Below are 24054 nucleotides of genomic sequence, written 5' to 3'. Positions count from 1 at the left end.
GTGGTAGTTGTGGTCCATTAGTCATTTGGACTAATCTTTCCTTTACGTCTTTGGTTTTCTTTATTCTCCCTTGTTCCTGATCTGGTAAGACCAGTGGAGTATCTTAGATGGCTGCTCACAAACTTTTAAGACCCCAGATACTATTTACCGAAGTAGAATATAGAACATTTTCATTATAAACTATGTTATGCCATTTGAGCTGGGTGTTCCCTGAGACCATGGCTCCCACAGCCCTCAGCCTAATAATTTGGTCCCTCAGGGTGTTTGGATGTGTCTATGGAGTTTCCATGACCTTGGTTTGGACTAGTTGTGCTGTCTTCTCCTTCACCAAAGTTACCACTTACCTACTGAAACATAGATGAATCTTGAAAGCATTATGCTAAATGAGATAAGCCAGACCCCAAAAAGACACATATTGTATGATTTCACTTATATGAAATATCCAGATTAGGCAAATTCGTAGACACAGAAATTAGATTAGAGGTTACCAAGGGCTGGTGGGAGGGAATAATGGGGAGTTATTGCTTATTGGGTACAGAATTTTTGTTTGGAATGATGAAGTTTTGAAAATATAGTGGTGATGGTTGCATAGCATATATGTAATTAATGCCACTGAACTGTACACTTTCATATGGTTAAAATGGTAAATTTTTTGTTGTATATATCTTGCCAAAATAAAGCTACAAAAAGAAAGAAACAAGCTATCAAACCATGAAAATTTGGAAAAATTGTAACCAATAAAGTGCAGAATATTAAAAAAAAAAAAAAAAAAGGAGCTCAGCAAGGGGGTTTCCATGAGTAGCCTGACAGATCAAATAATGACAATATTCTGGGAATGGGGCTTTTTTCAGAGCGCTGGTGGTGCAATGGTTAAGAATTTGGGTCAGCAGTTAGAATCCACCATCCGCTCCTTGGAAACCCTATGGGGCAGTTCTACTCTGTCCTGTAGGGTAGCTATGAATTGGAATAGACTGTACGGCAATGGGTTTGGTTTTGAACTCCTTCAGTGGTTGCAAGGCTGGGGTTTTTCTCAGCTACTCTTGTTGCAAGACTCTTGTGTTTAAAGTACTGCAGAAGGGGTAAAACAAAACCAAACCCACTGCTGTCGAGTTGATTCTGACTAGAGCGACACTATATGAAGGAATAAAACTGTCCCATAGGGTTTCCAAGGAGCTCCTGGTGGATTTGAACTGCTGACTCTTTGGTTAGCAGCTGTAGCTCTTAACAACATGCCATCAGGGTTTCTGCAGAAAAGGTAAGGGGTATGGAAATAGGATAAATTACAACACTACAAAGTTACCTACTTTTACCAAGATTCAGACATTTTTCTTGACTAAATGCTCCTTGTTGTTGTTGGTGCTGTAGAGTTGATTCTGACTCATAGTGACACCATATGACAGAGTAGAACTGCCCCATAGGGTTTTCTTGGCTATAATCTTATGGAAGCAGATCACCAGGCCTTTCTCCCACAGAGCAGCTGGGGGGCTCAAACCACCAACATTTTGGTTAGTAGCCGAGCACTTAACCGTTGTGTCACAAAGCTCCTTCAGATGCTCCTTGGATTGTTGCAAACGTGGACTGATTTCCAGAGCTCTGTAAACATTGACTTTGGCAATTTTTGCCAGTGTTTTTGTTGCTTTTATGGAAAAACTTATTTTTGGAAGTCCTTGCTCTTCCATTCCGGAGGTACTCTCTTCAGCATCCTCTAAAATGTCTATTTTCTGAAGGCATCTGAAGATCCATAATTTTGGAACCCATGATTTCATCACAAAATTCGAATTCCAGCAGCTAAACCTTGGTGGCGTAGTGGTTAAGTGCTATGGCTGCTAACCAAAAGGTTGGCAGTTCGAATCTACCAGGCGCTCCTTGGAAACACTATGGCGGCAGTTCTACTCTGTCCTGTAGGGTTGCTATGAGTCAGAATCAACTCTACAGCAAAGGGTGTAGTAAGTATCCAGTGACCCTGTATTACTGGTATGACTTCTGAAACCTCCTCAGTCTGTATTTCCTCTATTAATTTTCTGAGACAATGTAGGTCTAAAGGCAAACTTCCAATCCCACAGTTTTGCCTGGGACAAGTTGTTTGCCTCAACTGTCTGCAGTTTTCAGCTGCCCTTTGACTTTAGTCGAGAAGCAGAGCTTCTGTTCCCCAATTCTAGCTAAACCATAGACCTTCGGAGTGGTTCTTAACAGAAGCTGTTTTACCCTGATTTGTAGAAGGAAACCCTGGTGGTGTAGTGGTTAAGTGCTATGGCTGCTAAGCTAAAGGTCAGCAGTTCAAATCCGCTGGGTGCTCCTTGGAAACTCTATGGGGCAGTTCTACTCTGTCCTATAGGGTCGCTGTGAGTCAGAATCGACTTGATGGCAATGGGTTTTTTTTTTTTTTGGTTAGCTAGAAACAAAATTTCTCACTCTCTTTATCCTCCTCACTCTCTTCTCTGCCTTTACTGCCTTCATGGTGTGATGTACCATGCAATTCTCTCTTAAGCAAATTGATAATTGTGCTTGCAATGATAAACTCCAAGATGGAGAAGAATAATAAATATTCTGAAAGTATAGTATGAGCAACCTGAATCCAAAAAGAAAAAATAAAAGTTCCCCATATTAATATACCAATTTAAAAAATTATAACAACAATATAGGTTATTCAAACACAGACAGAAAGTATAGAAAGAAAATACACAGACATGCAAGAAGGAAGACTGCCATGTGAAGAAGGAAGCAGAGAATGGAGGTATGCTGCCACAAGCCAAGGAAAACCTGGAACCTCTAGAAACTAGAAGAGGCAAGGAAGAATCCCTCCCTTAGAGCCTTCAGAGAGAGAGAGTGCGGCCCTACCAACACCTTGATTTTGAACTTCTAGCCTTCAGAACTCTGAGAATAAATTTCCGTTGTTTTAAGCCTCCCAGTTTGTAGTACTTTGGTATGGCAGCCCTAGCAAATGAATATATCATTTTAATAGAATATATTTATTACTAATTCTTGATTTTCCAGTTACAGGCATTTTCTACTGTTTCACTGTTTTAGAAGAGGAGTATTAAGCTCTCTTTCACACTTACTACCCCAGCGCCTAATAATCACATATATAGATCTCTTTCCTCTTACCCTCGCAGTAGACAGATTTAGCATTTTTGTTAGTATGGCTATGTGTTATTGACAGTAAAGCTGTGATAACTTTTTTTTTTGCACAACTTTCCCCCCGACATTAATAATTCCCCCCCCCTTTTTTTTTTTTTACTGGCTTTGCCTTCATTAAGTGTTCTAGCTCTGTGCCTTTTAAAGCAATTTTATTGCATTGCCTCTGTATTAGTTTCCCAGAGCTGTGGTAACAAAATACCACAAACTGAGTGGCCTTCAACAACAAAAATTTATTCTCTCACAGCCTGAAATCAAGATATCTTCAAGGCTGGTGGAAGCTCTGAGGGAGAATCTGTTTCATGTCTCTCTCCTAGCTTCTGGTTGTTGCTGACAACCCTCAGGGTTCTTTGGCTTGTAGACACATCACTCCAATCCCTGCCTCCATTTTCTCCTGGAGTTCTCTCTGCCTGTCTCTGTTCCCTCTTTTTATAAGGACACTAAACCCATTGCCATCAAGTAGATTCTGACTCATAGTGACCTGATAGGACAGAGTAGAATTGCTCCATAGGTTTTCGAGGAGTAGCTGGTGGATTCAAACTGCCAAATTTTGGTTGGCAGCCAAGCTCTTAACCACTACACCACCAGAGCTTCATAAGGACACTAGTCACCCTAACCCATTATTACTTCATCTTAACTTGATTACATCTACAAAGATTCTATTTCCAACTAAAGTCACATTGATAGTCTCTGGTTTTCTTCACACATGTCATTATAACACTTTCCTTTGTCTCCTTCAGTTACCCCTTAAAATCTGTCCAGCTTTTTTACTTTATCATTTCTTCTGTTTGCTTTAGCTACCCCATGTTCAAGAGTGAGTTTCAGAGTCCCTTCTGATATCAATTTTGGTCTTTTCTTTCTTTCCTGTCTTTTTAATGACCTTTTGCTTTCTTCATGTATGATGTCCTTGATGTCATCCCACAACTTGTCTGGCCTTTGGTTGTTAGTGTTCAATGTGTCAAATCTATTCTTGAGACGGTTTCTAAATTCAGGTGGGATATGCTCAATGTTGTACTTTGGCTCTTATAGACTTGTTTTAATTTTCTTCATCTTCAACTTGAGCTCTCATATGAGCAATTGATGATCTGTTCCGAAGTCGGCAACTGGCCCTGTTCTGACCAATGATGTTGAGCTTTTCCACCATCTCTTTCCACAGATGTAGTTGATTTGATTCCTGTGTATTCCATCCATTGAGGTCTACATGCATTAAAAAAAAAAACAAAACATGCATAGTCGCTGTTTATGTTGTTGATAAAGGATATTTCCAATGAATATGTCATTGATCTTACAAAATTCTATCAGAACAAGCTCAGCATTTCTCAAACTGAATGAACCAAAGAAAAATTCAAGACTTGAGTTACAATATTCAAGGATTCTATGGTAAAAATGTTGTGCTATGCAGGAAGCATCAAAGGAAGATGGAAGGATTACACAGAATCACTGTATCAAAAAAAAAATCAGTCAACATACAACCATTTCAGGAGGTGGCATATGATCAAGAACAGATGGCACTGAAGGAAGAGGTCTAAGTTGTTCTGAAGGCATTGGTGGAAAACAAAGCTCCAGGAATTGACAACATACCAACTGAGATGTTTCAAAAAACAAATGCAATGCTGGTAGCTCTCACTCATCTATGCCAAGAAATTCGAAGATAGTTACTTGACTAACTGACTGGGAGAGATCCATATTTATGTCCATTCCAAAGAAAGGTGATTCAAAAGGAATGTGGAAATTATTGAACAATATCATTAAGATTACCCCAAAACCCACTGTTGTCAAGTTCATTCTAACTCATAGTGACACCATAGGGTTCCTAAGGCTGTAAATCTTTATGGAAGCAGACTGCGACATTTTTCTCCCGCAGTGCCTCTGGTGGTTTCGAACTGCCGACCTTTCTGTCAGCAGTAGAGTGCATTGACCACTATGCCACCAAGGTTCCTTATTAATATCATACTCAAGTAAAATTTTGCTGGTGATAACTCAAAAATGGTTGCAGTATTACACAGGGAATTGCCAGAAATTCAAGCTGGATTCAGAAGAGGGCGTGAAGCAAGGAATATCATTGCTGATGTCAGATGGATCTTGGCTGAAAGCAGAGAATACCAGAAAGCTGTTTACCTGTGTTTTATTGACTATGCAAAGGCATTCAACTGTCTGAATCATAACAAATTATGGATAACATTGCAAAGAATGGGAATTCCAGAACACTTAATTTGTGCTCATGTGAAACCTGTACATAGATGAAGAGGCAGTCATTTGAAAAGAACAAGGTGATACTGCATGGTTTAGAATTAGGAAAGGTGCACATCAGGGTTGTATCCTTTTACCACATTTATTCAATCTGTATGCTGAATAAATAATCCGAGAAGCTGGACTATATGAAGAAGACAGGGCATCAGAATTGGAGGATGACCCATTAACAATCTGCAATAAGCAGATGATACAACCTTGCTTGTAGAGGGTCAGTGCAGAAGTGTAGGACCCTCAATGAGATGAATTGACACTGTAGCTGCAACAATGGGATCAAGCATAATAACAATTGTGAGGATGGTGCAGGACAAGGCAGTGTTTCGTTCTGTTGTATGTGGTGTCGCTATAAGTCAGAATCAACTCGGCGTCACTAACAACAACAACAGCAACACAACTTTGCTTGCTGAAAGTGAAGAGGACTTGAAGCACTTTCTGATGAAGATCAAAGACCACAGGCCTCCATATGAATTAATCCTCAGCATAAAGAAAATAAAAATCTTTACAACTGGACCAATAAGAGAAATGGAGAAAATATTGAAGATGTCAAGGATTTCATTTTCCTTGGATCCACAGTCAATGAAAGCAGCGGTCGAGAAATCAAACAATGCGTTGCACTGGGCAAATCTGCTGTAAAATACTTCCTTAAAGTGTTAAAAAGCAAAATTGTCACCTTGAGGACTTAGGTGCACCTGAACCAAGCCATAGTATTTTCAATGGCCTTATCTGCAGATATGAAGCACTAATGGTATAGTGGTTAAGAGTTCGGCTGCTAACCAAAAGGTCGGCAGTTTGAATTCACCAGGTACTCTTGGAAACCCTGTTGGGGAGTTCTATTTTGTCCTCTAGGGTCATTATCAGTAGGAATCAACTCCTTGGCAATGGACTTTTTTTTTTTTCATTTGCATATGAAAGCTGGACAATGAATAAGGAAGACAGAAGAAGGATTGATGCCTTTGAATTATGGTGTTAATGAAGAATGTTGAATATACCATGGACTGCCAAAGGAATGAACAAATTTGTCTCGGCAGAAGTCCAGCCAGAATGCTCCTTAGAAGTCAGAATGGCAAGACTTCGTCTCACGTACTTTGGATATGTTGTCAGGAGAGACCAGTCCCTGGAGAAGTACGTCATTCTTGGTAAAGTAGAGGATCAGGGGAAATGAGGAAGACCCTCAATGAGATGGATTGACACAGATGGTGCAACCATAGGCTCAAATGTAGCAATAGCAACAACTGTGAGGATGGTGAAGGACTGGGCAGTGTTTCCTTCTGTTGTACACAGAGTCACTATGAGTCAGAGCAGACTCAATGGCACCTAATAACAAAAACAATAGGTTCTGGAACATGAATTTTTGGAGACACTTTTCAACCAAGTATAGTCTCCCACAACTTTGTTGAGATTCTAAATGGAATTGTATCACACTTATGTATTCATTTGCATTAACTTGCTGTTTTATGATATTGTGAATTTGCATCCAAGAACATAGACATAACTCAATCTATTTGGTTCTCATGTCCCTCATTATATTTTTTAGTTTTGCTATTGTTTTGGCTGGACTATTTCTTTTCTTCTTTTTTTCTGTTTCAATATTTAAGTGGTTATTTATAAGGTAAAGAAAATCTATTAATTTTTGTAATTTTTTTAATGCAGCCAACCTGCTAAAGTGTTTTACTTGCTGTTGTAGTTTTTCAGGTGACTCTCTTGAGTTTTCTAGACATCTTATCATTTTATCTTCAAATTTTTGAGGCTTCTTGTATTTTAAAATTTTGGAGGAAAACTTTTTTTTGTTGTTGTTTTATGTTCCCATGGCAAAAGTTTGGAAGAAATGTAGTTTATTTTTTATATTCCTGTGCCAAATAAGGAATTGACAAATTTGGCTGCTTTTCCATACCTTACTCACTTCAACATACTTGCCTCATTCCCCACAGTTTTTTTCATTTATATTTGAAATTTTGATCTAGATGTAGTTCTTATTAAATTTGGTACTTACCTCTGACCAAGGAAATCCCTTTATTTGTATACCAAAAGTAGCAAGCTGAATGATTAATATCAATAAAGCAAATGCAGCCAAGCAGGCACCTATGATGCTCATTACAAGGACAAAAATAGCTGTAATAGAAAAGCATAAACAGATTTTGATGAATCAGTCAGCCTATCTTACTGGTCAAATTGAAATAGTTATCTGACTTTCTGGAATCTTGCTATGGTTGTTATCAGGATTCTACCTCCGAATTTGTCTGGAACCTAGTAGGAGGATAAGATTATCAGATGAGGCATTCATCTATTTCATCCAACAAATAATTATGTGATACCTTTATTGCTGTCTTAAATTGCCATAGATATGGTGACTACAACATACTGAACACTGTGCAAGGGATAAAATCAGCCTTCTAATGAAGAAGCTTACAATTTAATGGGGGAGACAAAGTAATAAACAATTTCATTTAATAAAATTTAGTAAATGTCATGATATAGCTAAACTTCAAGTCTAGAGTTTGACTTGTCGATTCCTCCTCTAGTAATGTAACTTTCCTACTAAAACCTTTCAGTCGTTCCCAACTTCCCTCAAGACAGCATCCATACACTTTTGCATGACGCAGAGGGGCTCTTCCCATTGGTTTAGACTTTATGAAAGGGAGTGAGACAATTTGTACTACAAAAGCCAGAGGGAGATTTTCTCCCTCCCCAATCCCTTAGAGCCAGGGCCTGGGCATGGGTCCTAGGAATGAACAACAAAATTATCCCTCCAAGAATTGTGAATACTGAGCAAGTAAATTTGAGAATAAAGCAAGATTAGATTCATAGCAGATACAGCTTGGTGTCTGGTAGTGGGACAGTGGTGGCCTCGAGTACCAGAAGGCAGTTAAGGTATCTCCTGGTGGTAACCAAACCCAAACCAGACCCACTGCCATTGAGTTGATTCCGACTCATAGTGACCCCTGGCCAAGTTTTCTATGTTAAAAGACAGCTGTTGTGCTTTCTGCAGAAACTCTGGTGGTGTAGTCATTAAGTGATAAGGCTGCTAACCAAAGGGTCAGCAGTTCGAATCCGCCAGGTGCTCCTTGGAAACTCAATGGGGCAGCTCTACTCTGTCCTATAGGGTCGCTATGAGTCGGAATTGACTCAAAGGCACTGAGTTTGGTTTTTTGGTTTGGTGCTTTCTGCTTCTAGTTCTCTGGAGTTGCCTCATATCCTATTTATTTTCTAAGCCTATTCCCTCACATCCTGTAGATGTTGTGAGCCTAGCATCTTCCTAGTAGATCCTGTCTTTGCTTGTTATTGCCAGATTAAGTTCACAGTGGTGGACAAAATTGGCAAAGTATAATGAAAGATGGAACTGTGCATATAAAGTTTCAGAAGCATGGGAAAGCAGATCTTCAGGGAAATGCCGGGTGTTTGGTGTGGCAGAAGTCTGGAGTGCTGAAAGGGAGTTCAATAAAACATGGCTGGAAATATGGGCTGAGGATAGGTTATGGAGGCTCTAGCATGCTGTGATAAGGATTTTGCTTTTATCTTTATGAATCTGGAAAGCTATGCCCCCAGCACCAAAACCTTGGCTCAGAACAGAGAGCTTTAATCCCTCCTTGAAAGAGTTATTTCCTTTACAACAGAGTGTGGAGAAATTCAAGCTTAAGGGTACTCTCAAAAGCAGTGAAAGTTTTGGTGAAAGGCAACTGGGAGAGATTGATAGATTCATTTGCAATATAAACTAAACTGTAGACCAGCTTATTTGTCAAAGAGAAGTAAAGACAGCTAGGAAGAGCTCTTCTGAGGTCAAAACAAATCTGAAACACTGATCTCAGTAACTATTCCTTCAAAGGAGCCAGGCTTGTTTGGATTAGTCTGTGAAGCAATTTATGCCCCAGGGCATTGTTCAAAATAACAAAACAATCAGAAGGCAATTAAACACTTAAAAAAACACTTAGTAGAGCTTAATAGCTGGGTGTGGTCAGGGAGAGGAGAAACCCTGCCAAAACCACTTTCACTCCAGGATGACTGTGGGCATACCCAAGGGTGTGTACCCTGAGGAAAAATATCAGAACCTTAACACTGTGAGGGAGAAATAGACTTCACTAATGTAATCCAGCCAGTCACCAAAATATATATATATATATAAGCAAGTGAAGATAACAAGTTCAGGGATGATGGGAACCAGTATCCAGAATTTCTAGAATATATTATCTAAAAAAATCCAGTTCCCAGCAGAAAATTATATAAGACATGAAAAGAAACAAGAAAGTATATCTCATAGACTGAGAAAAAAGCAGGCAACAGAAACTGCTTTGAAAGCAACCAGATGTCAGATTTAACAAATAAAGACTTCAAAGTAGCCATTATAAGTATGTTCAGAGAACTAATGTAAGTGGAGGTATAAAGATAATTTTGCAAAAAGTAGAGAATATCTATAAGGAAATTGAAATTATAGAAAAGAGCCCAGTGGAAATTTAGAGTTGAAACTTATAATAGCTGAAATGACAAGTTCACTAGAGGGGCTCAGCAGTAGATTTGAAATAGAAAAAGAAAGAATTAGAGAACTTGAAGATATATTGATAGAGATTATGCAATCTGAAGAACAGAGAGAAAAAAAGAATGAGGAAAAATTAAAAGAGCCTTAGAGAAATGTGGGACCCCATTAAACACACCAATATAGGTGTGCTTAAAGAAAAGGAGAAAGAAAAAAGAGCAGAAAAAAACATTTGAAGAAATAAAGGCTGACAACTTTGCTAATTTATTGCAAACCATTAATCTACACAGTGAGGGAGCCCAATGAACTCCAGGTAGGATAAATGCAAAGAGATCCACAAATATATGCATCATAGTAAAAATGCATAAAACTGAAGAAGAAAATCTTGAAAGCAGCAAGAGAAGAAGGACTCATCACTTACAAAGGAACTCCAAAAAGATTTACAGAAGATTTCTCATTGGAACAATGGAGACCAGAAGGCAGCGGGTAACAAACTCAGGGTGCTCAAAGGAAAAAAAAAAAAAAAAAAGTCAATCAAGATTCCTATATCTAGCAAAGGTATCTTTCAAAAATGAAGGTGAAATAAAGACATTCCCGGATAGTCAAAAACTGCAAAAAGTTGTTGCTTAGGACAGGGGGTGGGAGTGGGGGGCGGGGAGAGGGCAGATAGGGGCTGAGGGTATGAGATTGTTTTCTGAAGTAGTGAAAATGTTCTAAAATTGACTATGGTGATTGTTACACGTATCTGTGAACATACTTGAAGCTACTGAATTGTGTGCTTAAAAAAGAATCAATATAATGAATATTTTTCTAGGAGGCTAAAGATTTTTCCATGTCAACACGAAAATAAATAAATGTATTTTCTGACAAAAAAAAGTTACTGGATTCAAATATCTGTGCATAAATAAGGACGTCACATAATATATATTATTATTTTTTAATAATTTTTAAAACTTGGTGCAGGAGACATATGCCCTACATTAATTTTCTGCTTTAATCTGAAAACATACATATGAATAAAACAAACAGCATTGTACTCTTTGGGGCATGATATTAAGTCAAGATACTTTACAACTTAATAAATTATTATTTTCTCCTCTTCTCCCTAACTCTTTATGTTGGAATGTCTTAGGGCTTGGTCCTTGTTCTCTTTTGTTCTTTACCTATACCCACCCTATTGGAGATCTTGACAAATCTCATGGCTTTAAATATCATGTCTATGATTCCCAGTTCAATCCTTTCCATTGCTCAAGACAAAAACCTTATTTTAATCTCTGACTTCTCTCTTTCTCTTGAGCCACACAATCATTATGAAATCATTTTGGCATTATCTTCAAATATATTCAGAATCCAACCATCTGCATTGTTATGGGTAGAATTGTGGCCCCCCAAAATATGTGTCAACCTGGGTACCCCATGACTGCTAATACTGTGTGATTGTCTACCATTTAGTCATCTGATGTAATTTTCCTGTGTGTTGTAAACCCTACCTCTGTCATGTTAATGAGGCGGGATCAGCAGCAGTTATGTTAATGGGTCAGGACTCAATCTACAAGATTAGGTTGTGCTTTAAGTCAAGTCTCTTTTGAGATATAAAAGAGAAAAGTGAGCAGAGAGACATGGGGTCCTCACACCACCAAGAAAACAGCGCTGAGAGCAGAGCGTGTCCTTTGGACCCAAGGTTCCTGTGCTGAGAAGCTCCTAGTCTAGGGCGAGATTGAAGACAAGGATCTTCCTCCAGAACCAAGAGAGAGAAAGCCTTTCCCTGGAGCTGGAGAACTGAATTCGGACTTCTAGCCTACTAGACTGTGAGAAAATAAATTTCTTTTTGTTAAAGCCATTCACTTGTGGTATTTCTGTTATAGCAGCACTAGATAACTAAGACATACATCCCTTCTGGTCAGTCACCATAACCTTATACTTATCCATACCCATTGACATCAAGTGGATTCCGACTCATAGAGACCATATAGGACTGTGTAGAGCTGCCCTATAGTGTTTCCAAGGCTGTAATCTTCATGGGAGCAGATTATAACCTCTTTCTCCCTCAGAGCGGCTGGTGGGTTCAACCCGCTGCCCTTTCGGTGAGCAGTGGAGTGCTTAACCACTGCACTACCAGGGGTCCTTAATCTTATACCTAGCTAACCATGATAGTCCCATAGCTGGCTTCCCTGCTTTTAACATTACTTCCTTAAAGACAATTCTCAGTGCAGCAGCCACGACGATCCTTTTAAAACACACTACATCCTGTCAATCCTCACTATTTTTTTTTATTGCATCCTGTCACTCCTCACAATACTCCAGTTGCTGTCTATTTGTCTCAGGGCAAAAGCTGGCCTAAAAGGCCTGGCATTATCTGGCCCCCACAGTACTCTGACCTCATCTCCTGTTATAATTCCTTGGGCTGCTCTGCTATACCCACACTGGCCTCCTGGCTCTCCATTGAACATTCCAGACATGCTGTCACTTTATGGTCTTTCTGATGACTGAGCTCTTTGCCTAGAATGCTGTTCCCTCTGATACTCACATGGTTAACTTTCTCACCTCTTGCAAGTTTTGCTCGACTGTCACATTCTCAATAAGACTTACTTGGATTGTCTTATTGAAAAACATAATTCCCCAATTGCATCTCATGTTACATTTTCTTTTTTCCACAGCACCCATTACCTTCTAACCTACTATACAATTTCCTTATTTGTCATGTTTATTGTCTTTTCCTCTTATTAGAATGTAAGATTCAGGAGGGCAAGAAATCTTGGTCTGTTTGTTCACTGATGTATCCTATATACTTAGAACATGCCTGGTGCTCAATAAGTATTTTTTGAATTAAATTAATGGAATGATCAAGTATATCATGACATCTAAATATAACAGAATACTATGCTGCCACTAGAATAATTTTCCCAAAGCATTTTTCATGGCTTGATAAATCATTGTAATTGATTTCCTCTTGCAGTGCTGAGCCACGTTGGTTTGGAAAATGCATTGACAAGCATCGTTGGTGAAGATGAGTCTGTGTTTCTGAGAGGAATGATGTCAACTGGTCCTAGAGAAAGAAATAGAATTACTCTGCATGAGACAAGAAGGAGAGTTTATTTTTGCTTCTTGAGATGGATGGGTGGAGGGAAAAGGCAGGGCAGAAGATAGAATGATGTTGGGGGGTTTGGGAGAGAGTTACAGAGGAAGTCTGAATGTGGCTGGAACTTGTAAATTAGGATTATAATTTCCCCCCAATATCCTGTTGTGCATTTTTGTGAAAATCATTCAAGGGGCCAAGCTTATTGACACCTCTTTTCTTGGGTGTTGTGGAGCAAAATTGGGATATTTGTAGAAATACAGAAACTGAAGTGTGACAATGTCATTTCTAATATTTTGCAGAATCATAAGGGGAGGTTATGGGCTTTGAGGTCAACTGTACCCAAACATCTGGGGGAAAAGCAATACCAGATGACCAGTTGACAGGTCTCATGTATCTCTGTTTGCAAGTATGTTGGAAAAAACATGCTTAGAAAAAACACAAAAATGGAAAAATGACAAACGTTAACAGTGGATCTCCTTGGAAGCAAGGATGGCTAGACTTCGTCTCAAGTACTTTGGACGTGTTATCCGGATGGACCAGTCCCTGGAGAAGGACATCATGCTTGGTAAGGTATAGGGTCAGTGAAAAAGAGGAAGACCCTCAAGAAGATGGGTTGACACAGTGGCTGCAACAATGGGCTCAAACATAACAACAATTGTGAGGAAGGTGCAGGACTGTGCAGTGTTTCATTCTGTTGTACATAGGGTCGCTATGAGTCGGAATCGACTTGATGGCATCTAACAACAGCAGTGGATACTTTTGGGTGGCGGGAGAAAAAAAAAAAGCTATAAAAATGTTAATGCCCATGATTATAACCGCCACAGTGCTGCTGAGCAAAATGGCCTCTCATATCTCTTTGATCCTGTGGTACAGAGAAAGAAAAAAAAAAAAAAAAAGGAAGGGGGACATTTGGCTGAACTAAGAAACAAAGCCTCTTCAGTTTCTTCTTTCCTCAGTGGGTTTTGAATAATAAACAGAACTAAAATATATTGAGTGTTTACTGTGTGCCAGATACTCTTCTTTAAGCTTCTTTACTCATTTAATCATCACCACAACTCTTTGCCGTGGGTACCAATATTATCCATGTTTTTTCAGATGAAGACAGTGAGGCACAGTGTAGTTAATTAACTTGTCCAAGGTCACATAGTCAGCAGTGGGGTAGTCAGAACTGGATCCAGGCAATCTGCCTGCAGAGCTGTATTCCTACCAGAGGGTTGAAGTTCAAAAGGAGAAAGTGCCTGCCCTTTGTAGGATGTCTTCCAATGCTATCTGGATTGTATTCTAAAGATATTCCCATGACCTGTGTTTGCTGAAAGCAGTTCTCTTCTCATACATTATCTTGTCTTATCTTCTTTCCTAAGTAAACAAGGGGATAAGACAAAATAATGTATTAAACATTGATCTCCTAAGCTTATCCTAACTAGCTTTTCTCCCCTCCTCCTACTGACTCCCCAGTCATTGTCTTATTTGGTTATATATTTGAAGATACTACTAACTTGAAATGACTTATTCCATCAAAGTCCTCACATCTGAATCCTGATAAACCTTACTGCTCATACTGCACTTTATAATCCTTACCCTGTGCCGTCGAGTCAATTCCGAGCCACACATAAAGAGCTTTCACTAGAGCGAATCTTATAAACAAAATTAAAAGATTTTTTTTTTATCCAAAAACTTGGAAAATTTTTTTGCTCTCCACAAGTTGGCACAGAAGCAATGATTTCTCCTCTGCTATTTGTGCCGCATACCCTCCTTTGTGTGGAATCCTTACTTATGCCTACGCAACTGGATCCTGCGATGATGAGCTGGGAATAGAAACAGGCATTTATAAACGTCCCTTCCATAGGAGAAAACCCTGGTGGCACAGTGGTTAAGAGTTCAGCTGCTAACCAAAAGTTCAGCAGTTCAAATTCACCAGGAGCTCCTTGGAAACCTTGTGGGGCAGTTCAGCTTTGTCTTACAGGGTTGCTATGAGTTGGAATCGACTCGATGGCAATGGGTTTGGGTTCTTCATTAGGATGGACACCTCAACAAGTTCTTTTCCCCATATCAGTGCCATTCCTGATATCTAAGGTATCACTGAAATCCCTGAAGGAAGTGGTTTTTAACAGCTTAAAAACCTTATTTCAGTTCTGTGATGGTCATTCAGAGGATCACTAATAAATGGATTTACTATTTCTCTGTTACAGAGTTAGGAAGATATTTTAAAGTCTCTAATTAGCTAAACCTTCGTGTTGGTGATGGGAGTTGGGGATCTGACAATGATTTTATAAGGAACAAGTAGTGGTCACTTCACTTGTTTTGATAGCCATTTAGTGAGCCCATGGCTTGCTTTATTAAAAGTTAGCGGCTAGGGTGGTAGCTCTTACTTGCAAAAGCTTCCCTCCCACAATGTTGTAGAAAAAAACATTTCATCAATAGAGAATAATTTCACAGAAAGCATTTGATCTAAAGAGCTACACCATGTCCTTAAGGGAACATTACGTCCTGAGTGCTACCATTGCCAGCTGGCACTCGTTGAAAGAAATTTCGTATATCAAGAGTTCATTTTCCTTGGTAAGTATGTCTATCAGGAGCCCTGGTGGAGCAGTGGTTAAGGTGTTGGACTGCTAACTGAAAGGCCAGCGGTTCAAAACCACCAGCAGCTCCACAGGAGGAAGATGTGGCAGTCTGCTTCTGTAGAGATATACAGCCTTCGAAACCCTATGGGGTCGCTGTGAGTTGGAATCGGCTCGATGGCAGTGGATTTAGTATGTCTACATCTGCCTTCAACCTGCCTGGCATAGATCAAAGACAACTCAAATCTACAAAGAAGGGTACGTACAGCTAGAAGAAAATGAGGTTCTCTTCTGGAAGCAAAGGCACCTTAGTTTGATTTTTTATCTCTGAAAATTTATTGCTGTGTTACTCTGTAAAAGTCGCTTAAATTCTCCAAGCCTTGGTTTCCTCACTTGTAAAATGGGGATCAATAATAGCTAGCTCAGGAGAGTAGTTGTAGCGATTAGGTAAAATAAACTTGAAGCACATTTGGAAGGTGCCTGATACAAAACAGGTATAAAATTGAATAATTATTTGTGACTAATTTCTGCCTGGGGTTTGGGTTAATTTCTGCCATAAGCTCCTCTTATACATCTAGATACTTTGTAGTAGGTGATTCTGCATATTCTTTCAGTTAAAATCATTTCTCTTATTATATACAGCCCTTGAGAGAAAGTCTTCAGGGGTGATAAAACCTCCCTGTCGTAGCCATCTAGTGCTGCTATAACAGAAATACCACAAGTGGATGGCTTTAACAAAAAGAAGTTTATTCTCTCACAGTCCAGTAGGTTAGAAGTCTGAATCCAGACACTGGCTCCAGGGTAGGCTTTCTCTCTCTGTCAGCTCTGGAGGAAGGTCCTTGGGATGCATCAGTCTTCGCTTGGTCTGGGAGCATCTCAGTGCAGGAATCTCAGGTCCAAAGGGGCGCTCAGCTCCCGGCACTGCTATCTTCTTGGTATGAGGTCCCCAACTCTCTGCTGGCTTCCCTTTCATCTCTTGAGAGATAAAAGGTGGTGCAGGCCACATCCCAGGGAAGCTCATTTTACATTGGATGAAGGATGTGACTTTAGTAAGGGTGTTACAATCCCACCCTAATCCTCTTTAACATAAAATTACAATCACAAAATGGAGAATGACACAATACTGGAAATCATGGTCCAGCCAAATTGATATACATATTTTTTGGGGGGACATAATGCAATCCATGACACCCCCACTTGAAGACTTCTGTATAGGAACCTCTGAGGAACTAATGTGTCTCATCACAAATGTTGAGCACAAGGCCCTTCCCCAGATGGAATTACTTGCAGGTCTCAGAGGCCTTTTCAAAAAGCACAGGGACTGGGTTATTATATTCATTTCTTCTCTCCCTTGAAACCTTATTTTATTTATTTATTTTTCAGTTACATCAATCACGTTGTGTAACTATCACCAATGTCCTTGGCCAAATTTTGCATCCTCATAAACAACAACTCAGTGCTTCCTCAACAATACTTTCCCCTCCCTTCCACCTTTGGTAACTGCTATTGAACTCTGATCTCTATATACTTACCTATTCTATGTACTTCATATTAGTGAGATCATACAATATTTGTCATTTTGTGCTTGACTTATTTCACTAAGCATGTTTTCAAGGTTCATCTGTGTTGTGGCATGTATCAGGACCTTGTTTCTCTCATGGCGGAGTAATATTCCCTTGTATGTATATACCACATATTTTTTATCCATTTTGGTTTTCATCTGTTAATGAGTATTTGGGTTGTTTCCACATTTTGGCTATCGTGAATAGGGCTTCAGTGAACATTGGCATACATGTGTCTGTTCGCATCTCTGCTTTCTTGTCTTTTGGGTATATACCTAAGAGTTGACTTATTTTTGACTTAAGGTCTGTTATGCAGATCAAAGTAGTGCAAAATGACGAATAGGAGTAACTATGAGTCAGAATCGACTTGATGGTGGTAGGTTTGGTTGGTTTTGGTATGATGTGAGACATGGATCCTGTGGAAATCCAATTTTCCTAGCACCATTTATTGAAGTGTCTCTTTTTCCCCCATCCAATGGACTTAGAACTCTTGTCAAAAATCAGTTAACCATAGATAAAAAAAAAAGATACGTGGGTTTATTTCTGGGCCCTCAATTCTATTCTATCGGTTTGTTTATTGTCATGCCAATACCAGGCTGTTTTGATTACTGTAGCTGTATAGTATAGTACTTCTATTTGTCTTTTTGTTGTTGAGGTATATTTTAATGTTTTGCTGCGGGCTTTCTCTTCCTCTTGATAAAAATTAAAAAGATTCATTTCCCTCTCATCATAGTTTCTACCAGATTTGTTTTCTTTTTAGTTTTTAAATAGAATATATATGTTAACATTTTATTGTGTTTTTGGTAAAGTTTACACAGCAAATTAGGTTCTCATTTAACAATTTCTATTCATATTGCTCAGTGACATTGGTTACATTTTTCACAATATATCAATCAGCATTCTCATTATTTCCATTCTGGTTGTTCTGTTTCCTTTAATTTAGCTTCCCTGTCCCCTCTTACCTACTCAAGTTTGGTCTAGGGAAATGTTTACTGTTTGCTTTTATTTGGATGGTTATTTACAGGAGCACAGTACTAATGGGGTATATTATTTTTTTTCATGATCTAATCTGTGTTTTGGCTGAAATATGACTTCTGGGAGTGGTTTGAGTTCCAAGCTTAAAGGGTATCCCAAGGTGATAATCTCCGGGATTCATCCAGTTTCTATCAGTCCAGTAAGTTTGGCCTTTTTGCTTTTTTTTTTTTGAGCTTTGCTCTACATTTTTCATCCATTCTATCTGGGACCATTTATTGAGTCCCAGGTCAGAATGGCCAGTAGTGGTAGCCAGGCACCATCTAGTTCTTCTGCTCTTAACGTAGGTGAGGCTGTTGTTTGTGTAGACTATTAGTTCTGTAGAATAGTTTCTTTTTTGAGTCTTTGGTTTCCTTTTTTCTCTTTTGTTTTGGGCAAGTAGAGACCAATAGTTTTTATCTTGGATGGCTGCTTGCAATCTTTTAAGACCCCAGATTCTACTCACCGAACAAGGATGTAGAACATTGTCTTAATGGACTATATTGTGCCAATTAACCAAGTTGCCCCATGAGACTATGGTCCTGAGCCCTCAAACGCAGTAAACCAATCCCGTGAGGTGTTTGGTTTTGTAAATAGACTGTGTATTTTTAGAGCACTTTTAGATTTACAGAAAATTGGCAGAAAGCAGAGTTTCCACATACCTGCTCTTTTTTGCTAAACTGTTTCTCTTATTATTAACAACTTGCATTAGTGTGGTACGTGTTTTACAATTAATGAATCAATATGGATACATTATTATTAATTAAAGTCTGTAGTTTACATTAGAGTTACTCTTTTTGTTGTACAGTCAGTCCTATGAGTTTTTCCAAATGCATGATGTCATGCATCCAACATTACAATGTCATGCAGAATAGTTTCACTGCCCTAAAAACGTCCTGTACTCCACCTAGTCATCCTTTCTCTCTCCCCTTTGTCCATTTTTAAATTGTGTTGTTTGTCTTCTTGTTGAGTTGTAAGAATTCTTACATATTCTGGATTCTAGACCCTAATCAGATATATAATTTACAAATGTTATTATTATTATTTTTTATTCTGTTGGTTGTTTTCTTACTTTCTTTAAAGTGTTCTTTGATGTACAAAAGTGTTTAACTTCTGTGAAGGCCAATGTACCTATTTTTCTTTTGTTGAGTGTGCTTTTGGTGTCATATTTAAGAAACCATTGCCTAAGAGTTTTAGTCCTTACATTTAGGTCTTTGATCCATTTTTAGTTAATTTTTGTATATGGCATGAGATAGGGGTCTAAATTCATTCATTTTAATGTGGACAGTCAGTTTTCCCAGCACCATGCATTGAAAAGACTGACTGATCTTTTCACATTGAATGATCATGGCACCCTTGTTGAAAATTGTCCCTGGATGGTTGTTGGGTTTATTTCTGGAACCCTAATTCTATTTCATTGATCTATATGTCTGTCCTTTTGTTGGTATCACAATCTCTTGATTACTATAGCTTTGTAGTAAGGTTTGAAATCAGGATGTGTGAGTTAGCCATCTTTCTTCTTTTTCAAGACTGTTTTAGTTATTCAGAGTCTCTTGCCATTACATAAGAATTTTAGGATCATCTTGTCAAATTTCTGAAAGAAAAACCAGCTGGGAATCCGATAAGGGTTGCGTTGAATATACAAATCAGTTTGATGCATGGATATCTTAACAATATCAAATTTTCATTATATGAACATGGGATGTCTTCTTCCATTTATGTGGACTTTATTTAATTTCTTTCCACAATGTTTTGTAATTTTTCTGTACAGGTATTGTACCTCCTTGGTTAAATTTATCCCTAGGTATTATACTCTTTTGGTTGGTATTATAAATGGAATTATTTTCTTAATTTCATTTTCAGATTGTCATTAATGTATGAAAAATAAAACTGATTTTTATATATTGATCTTGTATTCTGACACTTTGCTGAACTCAGTTATTAGTTATAATTTTCCTATGTGTGTAAATTTTTAAGGGCTTTCTGTATATAAGATCATGTCCTATATGAACAGAGATCATTTTACTTCTTACTTTTCAATCTTGATGACTTTTATTTCTCTTTCTTGCCTAATTGTTCTGGATAGAACTTTCAGCACAATGCTGAATAAAAGTTGTGACAGAGGACATCTTTGTTTTGTTCTTGATCTTAGAAGGAAGTCTTTCAGTCTTTCATTATCGAGTGTAATGTCAGTTGTGGGTTTTTCATAAATGCCCTTTGTCAGTTTGAGGAAGTCCCCTTCGTTTTCTAAGTTTTTTTTTTTTTTTAAATTTATCATGAAACAGTGTGAGATTTTGTCAAAAGCCTTTCCTGCATTATTTGAGATGATCATGCATTTTTTTTCTTTCATTCTATTAATCTGGTGTATTATATTGATCGCTTTTCATACGTTGAATCACCTTTATGTTCCTGGATAAATCTCACTTGATCGTGGTGTGAAAAAGAGGAAGACCCTCAAGGAGACAGATTGAGACAGTGGCTACAACAATGGGCTCAAACATAGCAATGATTATGAGGGTGGTGCAGGACCAGGTGGTGTTTTGCTCTGTTGTACATAGCGTCATTATGAGTCAGAACTGACTTGAAGTCGCCTGTCAGCAACATGGATCAAGGTGTATAATTCTCTTGATATGCTTCTGTATTCAGTTTGCTAGTATTTTGCTGAGGATTTTTACATCTGTATTTGTGGGGAATATTGTTTTGTAGCTTTCTTTGTTTTAAGTGTCTTTGGCTTGGTATCAGTAATAGTGGACTTATGGAATAAATTAGTAATTATTACCTCACTGGGTTGGGCTTTTATATTTTGTAATAGTTTTTGAGGATTAGTGTTAATTGCTTAAATGTTTGGTAGAATCACCGGTGAAGTTATTTGGTCCTGGAATTTTTTTTTTTGCTGGGCAGTTTTTGATTACTGATTCAATCTCTTTAGCTGCTAGAGGGCTATTCAGATTTCATATTTCTTTTTGAGTCAGTTTTGGTAGTTTTATCTGTTTTAGAAATTTATCCATTTCATGTAAATTATCTAATCTGTTGGCACACAATTGTTGATAGTATTCTCTTATAATCCTTTTTATTTCTGTAAGATCTCTAGTAATATTCCCATTTTTATTTCTGATTTTAATAATTTGAGTCTTCTCTCATTTTTTCTTAGTTTAACTAAAGGTTTGTCAATTTCTCTTGGAGCTTTAAAAAACTCAATTTTGGTTTTGTGGATTTTTTTTGTTATTGTTTTTCTATTCTCTCTTTTCTTGACAACTAATTCTTATAATTTCGTTTCTTCTCTTTGCTTTGGGCTTAGTTTGCTCTTCGTTTTCTAGTTCTTTAGGTAGAAAGCTAGATTTTTGACTTGAGACCTTCTTTTAATGTAGGCATTTTCAGGTGTCAATTTTCTTCTGAGCACGGATGCATCCCACAAATTTTTCAATTCTGCTCACCTCAAGATATTTTCTAATTTTCCTTGTGACTTATTCTATAATCCATTGGTCATTCAGGAGTATGTTTTTTAATTTCCATTGTTTATCTGGAATCCACAAGTAAATACCACAAAATTTTCAGTTTTCCTTCTATTATTGATTTCTTTTTTTTATTCCATGAGGTCAAGAAGATACTTTACATGATTTTAATCTTTTTAAACTTATGTAGACTTGTTTTGTGGCATAACCTATGGTCTATTCTGGAGAACGTTCCATGTACACTTGAAAAGAATGCATATTCTCCATATAAATGTCTGTTAGGTCTAGTCTGTTAATTGTGTTGTTCAAATCTTCTATTTCTGTGCTGATATTTTGTGTAGCTCTTGGGTCCATTATTGAAAGTTAGGTTTTGAAATCTCCAACTATTATTGTTGAATTGTCTTTTTCTCCTTTCAATTATGTCAGTTTTTGCTTTATATATTTTGGGGCTCTGTTGTTAAGTGAGTATATTTTTATAATTGTTATATCTTCTTGATGGAATAACTTTTTAATCATTGCCATGATGTTCTTTGTCTCTTGTAACAACTTTTGTCTTAAAGTCTATCTTGTGATGTTAGTGTAGATCTCTTTTGATTACTGTTGCACGGAAGATCCTTTTCCATTTGAGGTACTTTTAAAGTATTTGCGTATTTGAATGTAAAGTGAGTCTCTTGAAGACAGCATATAATTGGATAATATTTTTTTATCCATTGTTCTAATCTTTGCCTTAATTGGAGAGTTTAAACCATTTGCATTTAATATAATTACTGATAAGGAAGGACTTCTGTATTTATATATGTACATACATACATGTGTATATATACATATACACATGGTTGCTATGGCTCAGAATCTACTTGATAGCAATGGGTTTGGTTTTTTTTTTGGAAATATATATATATAGTTGTTCTTCCTTAACTCCTCCATTACTGCCTTCTTTTGAGTTAGATAGATATTAGCTAGTAATCATTTTAATGCTGTTGTAATTTGTTTTACTATACATTTTTGAGTTATTTCCTTAGTGGTTACTTGGGGGATCAGAATTGTCTTAGTTTGTAACACTCTAGTTTGGATTAATACCAATTTAGTTTCAATACTATATAAAACTTTGTTCTTACATAGATCTGCTCCTTTTGTATTGTTATTGCCACAAATTTCATCTTTATACATTATGTGCTCATGAGCATAGATTTATAAGTATTGTTTTATGCAGTTATATTGACTGGGTATTCTAAATCATATAGGGAAAAAAGTTATAAATCAAAATATATTAAAACTGACTTCATATTTACCAGTTTTCTTTATTTCTTCATGTGGATTTGAGTTAATTTTGACTCATAGCAACCCTATAGGACAGAGTAGAACTGCCCCATAGGGTTTCGGTTTCCAAGGAGCAGCGGGTGGATTCAAACTGCTGACCTTTTGGTTAGCAGCCGTAGCTCTTAACCACTACACCACCAGGTTTACCTTTAATTTCAGCCTGAAGAACTCCCTTTAGTATTTCTTGTAGGGTAAGTCTACTAATGATGACCCCTGTCAGTTTTTGTTCAAATAAGGATGTTTTTATTTCTCCTTTTTTCAAGTATAGTTTTTCTGTATATAAAATTATTGCTTGACATTTTTTCTCTCTCAGTACTTTGAATGTGCCATCCAATGCCTTTTGGCCTCTATAGTTTCTGATGAGAAATAAGCTTTTAATGTAATTGAAGAGCCTTCTATGTGATCAGTGTAAGTTAAAATGTCACAAAGCTTTCTCTCTCTCTTACTGAAATTCATGTTTTTTTCTTGATTAACTGTCCCTCTGGTTGCTGCAAGCAGCTGATTACGACAGTTTTTGCCAGGTTTTTTTTTTTTTTTTTTGTGGAGGGACAGACGCTTGGCATTTCCTACTTTGCCATTTGTTGATGTCTCTCCTCACTGGATCTTGTTAAATTAGTCTCACTGCCATAAGCCTCGTATCCCAGAAATGAGCCTCTTGGGTTCCCACATGCTTACTGCACAGCAGCTCTCCTCTAGCCTTACCTGTGGGCTCTCTGCCAACTGGACTGGGCTTCTACCTCCATTCCTGATTTCAACAGCCATTATCGGTGGAATTACAGTGGTGCCCAGAAGCCCAGTTTATGCATCATTAAACTTGGACATGCTCACTGCTTGCCCCCAACTCCTGTCCCTCTTCACCTTTTCTTTTTCCCTCAAGGTCAACCCAAAGTCAAACATGATATGGAGAAGCCAAAAGCCAAATCTACTATTATGTTAAGGGGTAGGTGCAGAGGTAGAAATGGGAGACAAAGTTAAGAGATCAGTGGCTGAGTTGACATGGAACTCTTTTCTTACTTGGATTATTACAAAGGCCTCTTACTTGGTCTCCTTTCCTCTAATATCTCTTTATTCTTTTCCATGCTCATTCAGTGCATTTGCCACATCTTAGTCACAGCAATCTTTCCAATCTCATATCACTTCAGAGGCTCTCCAAAGTCTTTGGAATAATACACAAACATACAAGAGCCTTTCATGTTGTGCCCTCTGCCTTCTTTTCCAGCCT

At 37.9% G+C, this 24054-nt stretch overlaps 1 protein-coding gene across 1 annotated transcript in view; it reads right to left on the bottom strand.

Annotated features, from left to right (window-relative positions):
- MS4A8 (membrane spanning 4-domains A8) overlaps positions 1-23594 on the bottom strand; it is a 61540-nt gene extending 37946 nt beyond the window's left edge. The window contains exon 1 of the mRNA XM_049891841.1: positions 23535-23594. Within this exon, the coding sequence (XP_049747798.1) occupies positions 23535-23594 (60 nt within the window). The remainder of the gene's footprint in view (positions 1-23534) is intronic.
- Positions 23595-24054: the final 460 nt, after the last annotated feature.

Source organism: Elephas maximus, chromosome 7 (assembly GCF_024166365.1).
Source record: "Elephas maximus indicus isolate mEleMax1 chromosome 7, mEleMax1 primary haplotype, whole genome shotgun sequence".
Lineage (NCBI taxonomy): Eukaryota > Metazoa > Chordata > Mammalia > Proboscidea > Elephantidae > Elephas > Elephas maximus.
Note: the sequence above shows the minus strand (reverse complement) of the source record. Positions and strands in the feature narration are given on the sequence as shown.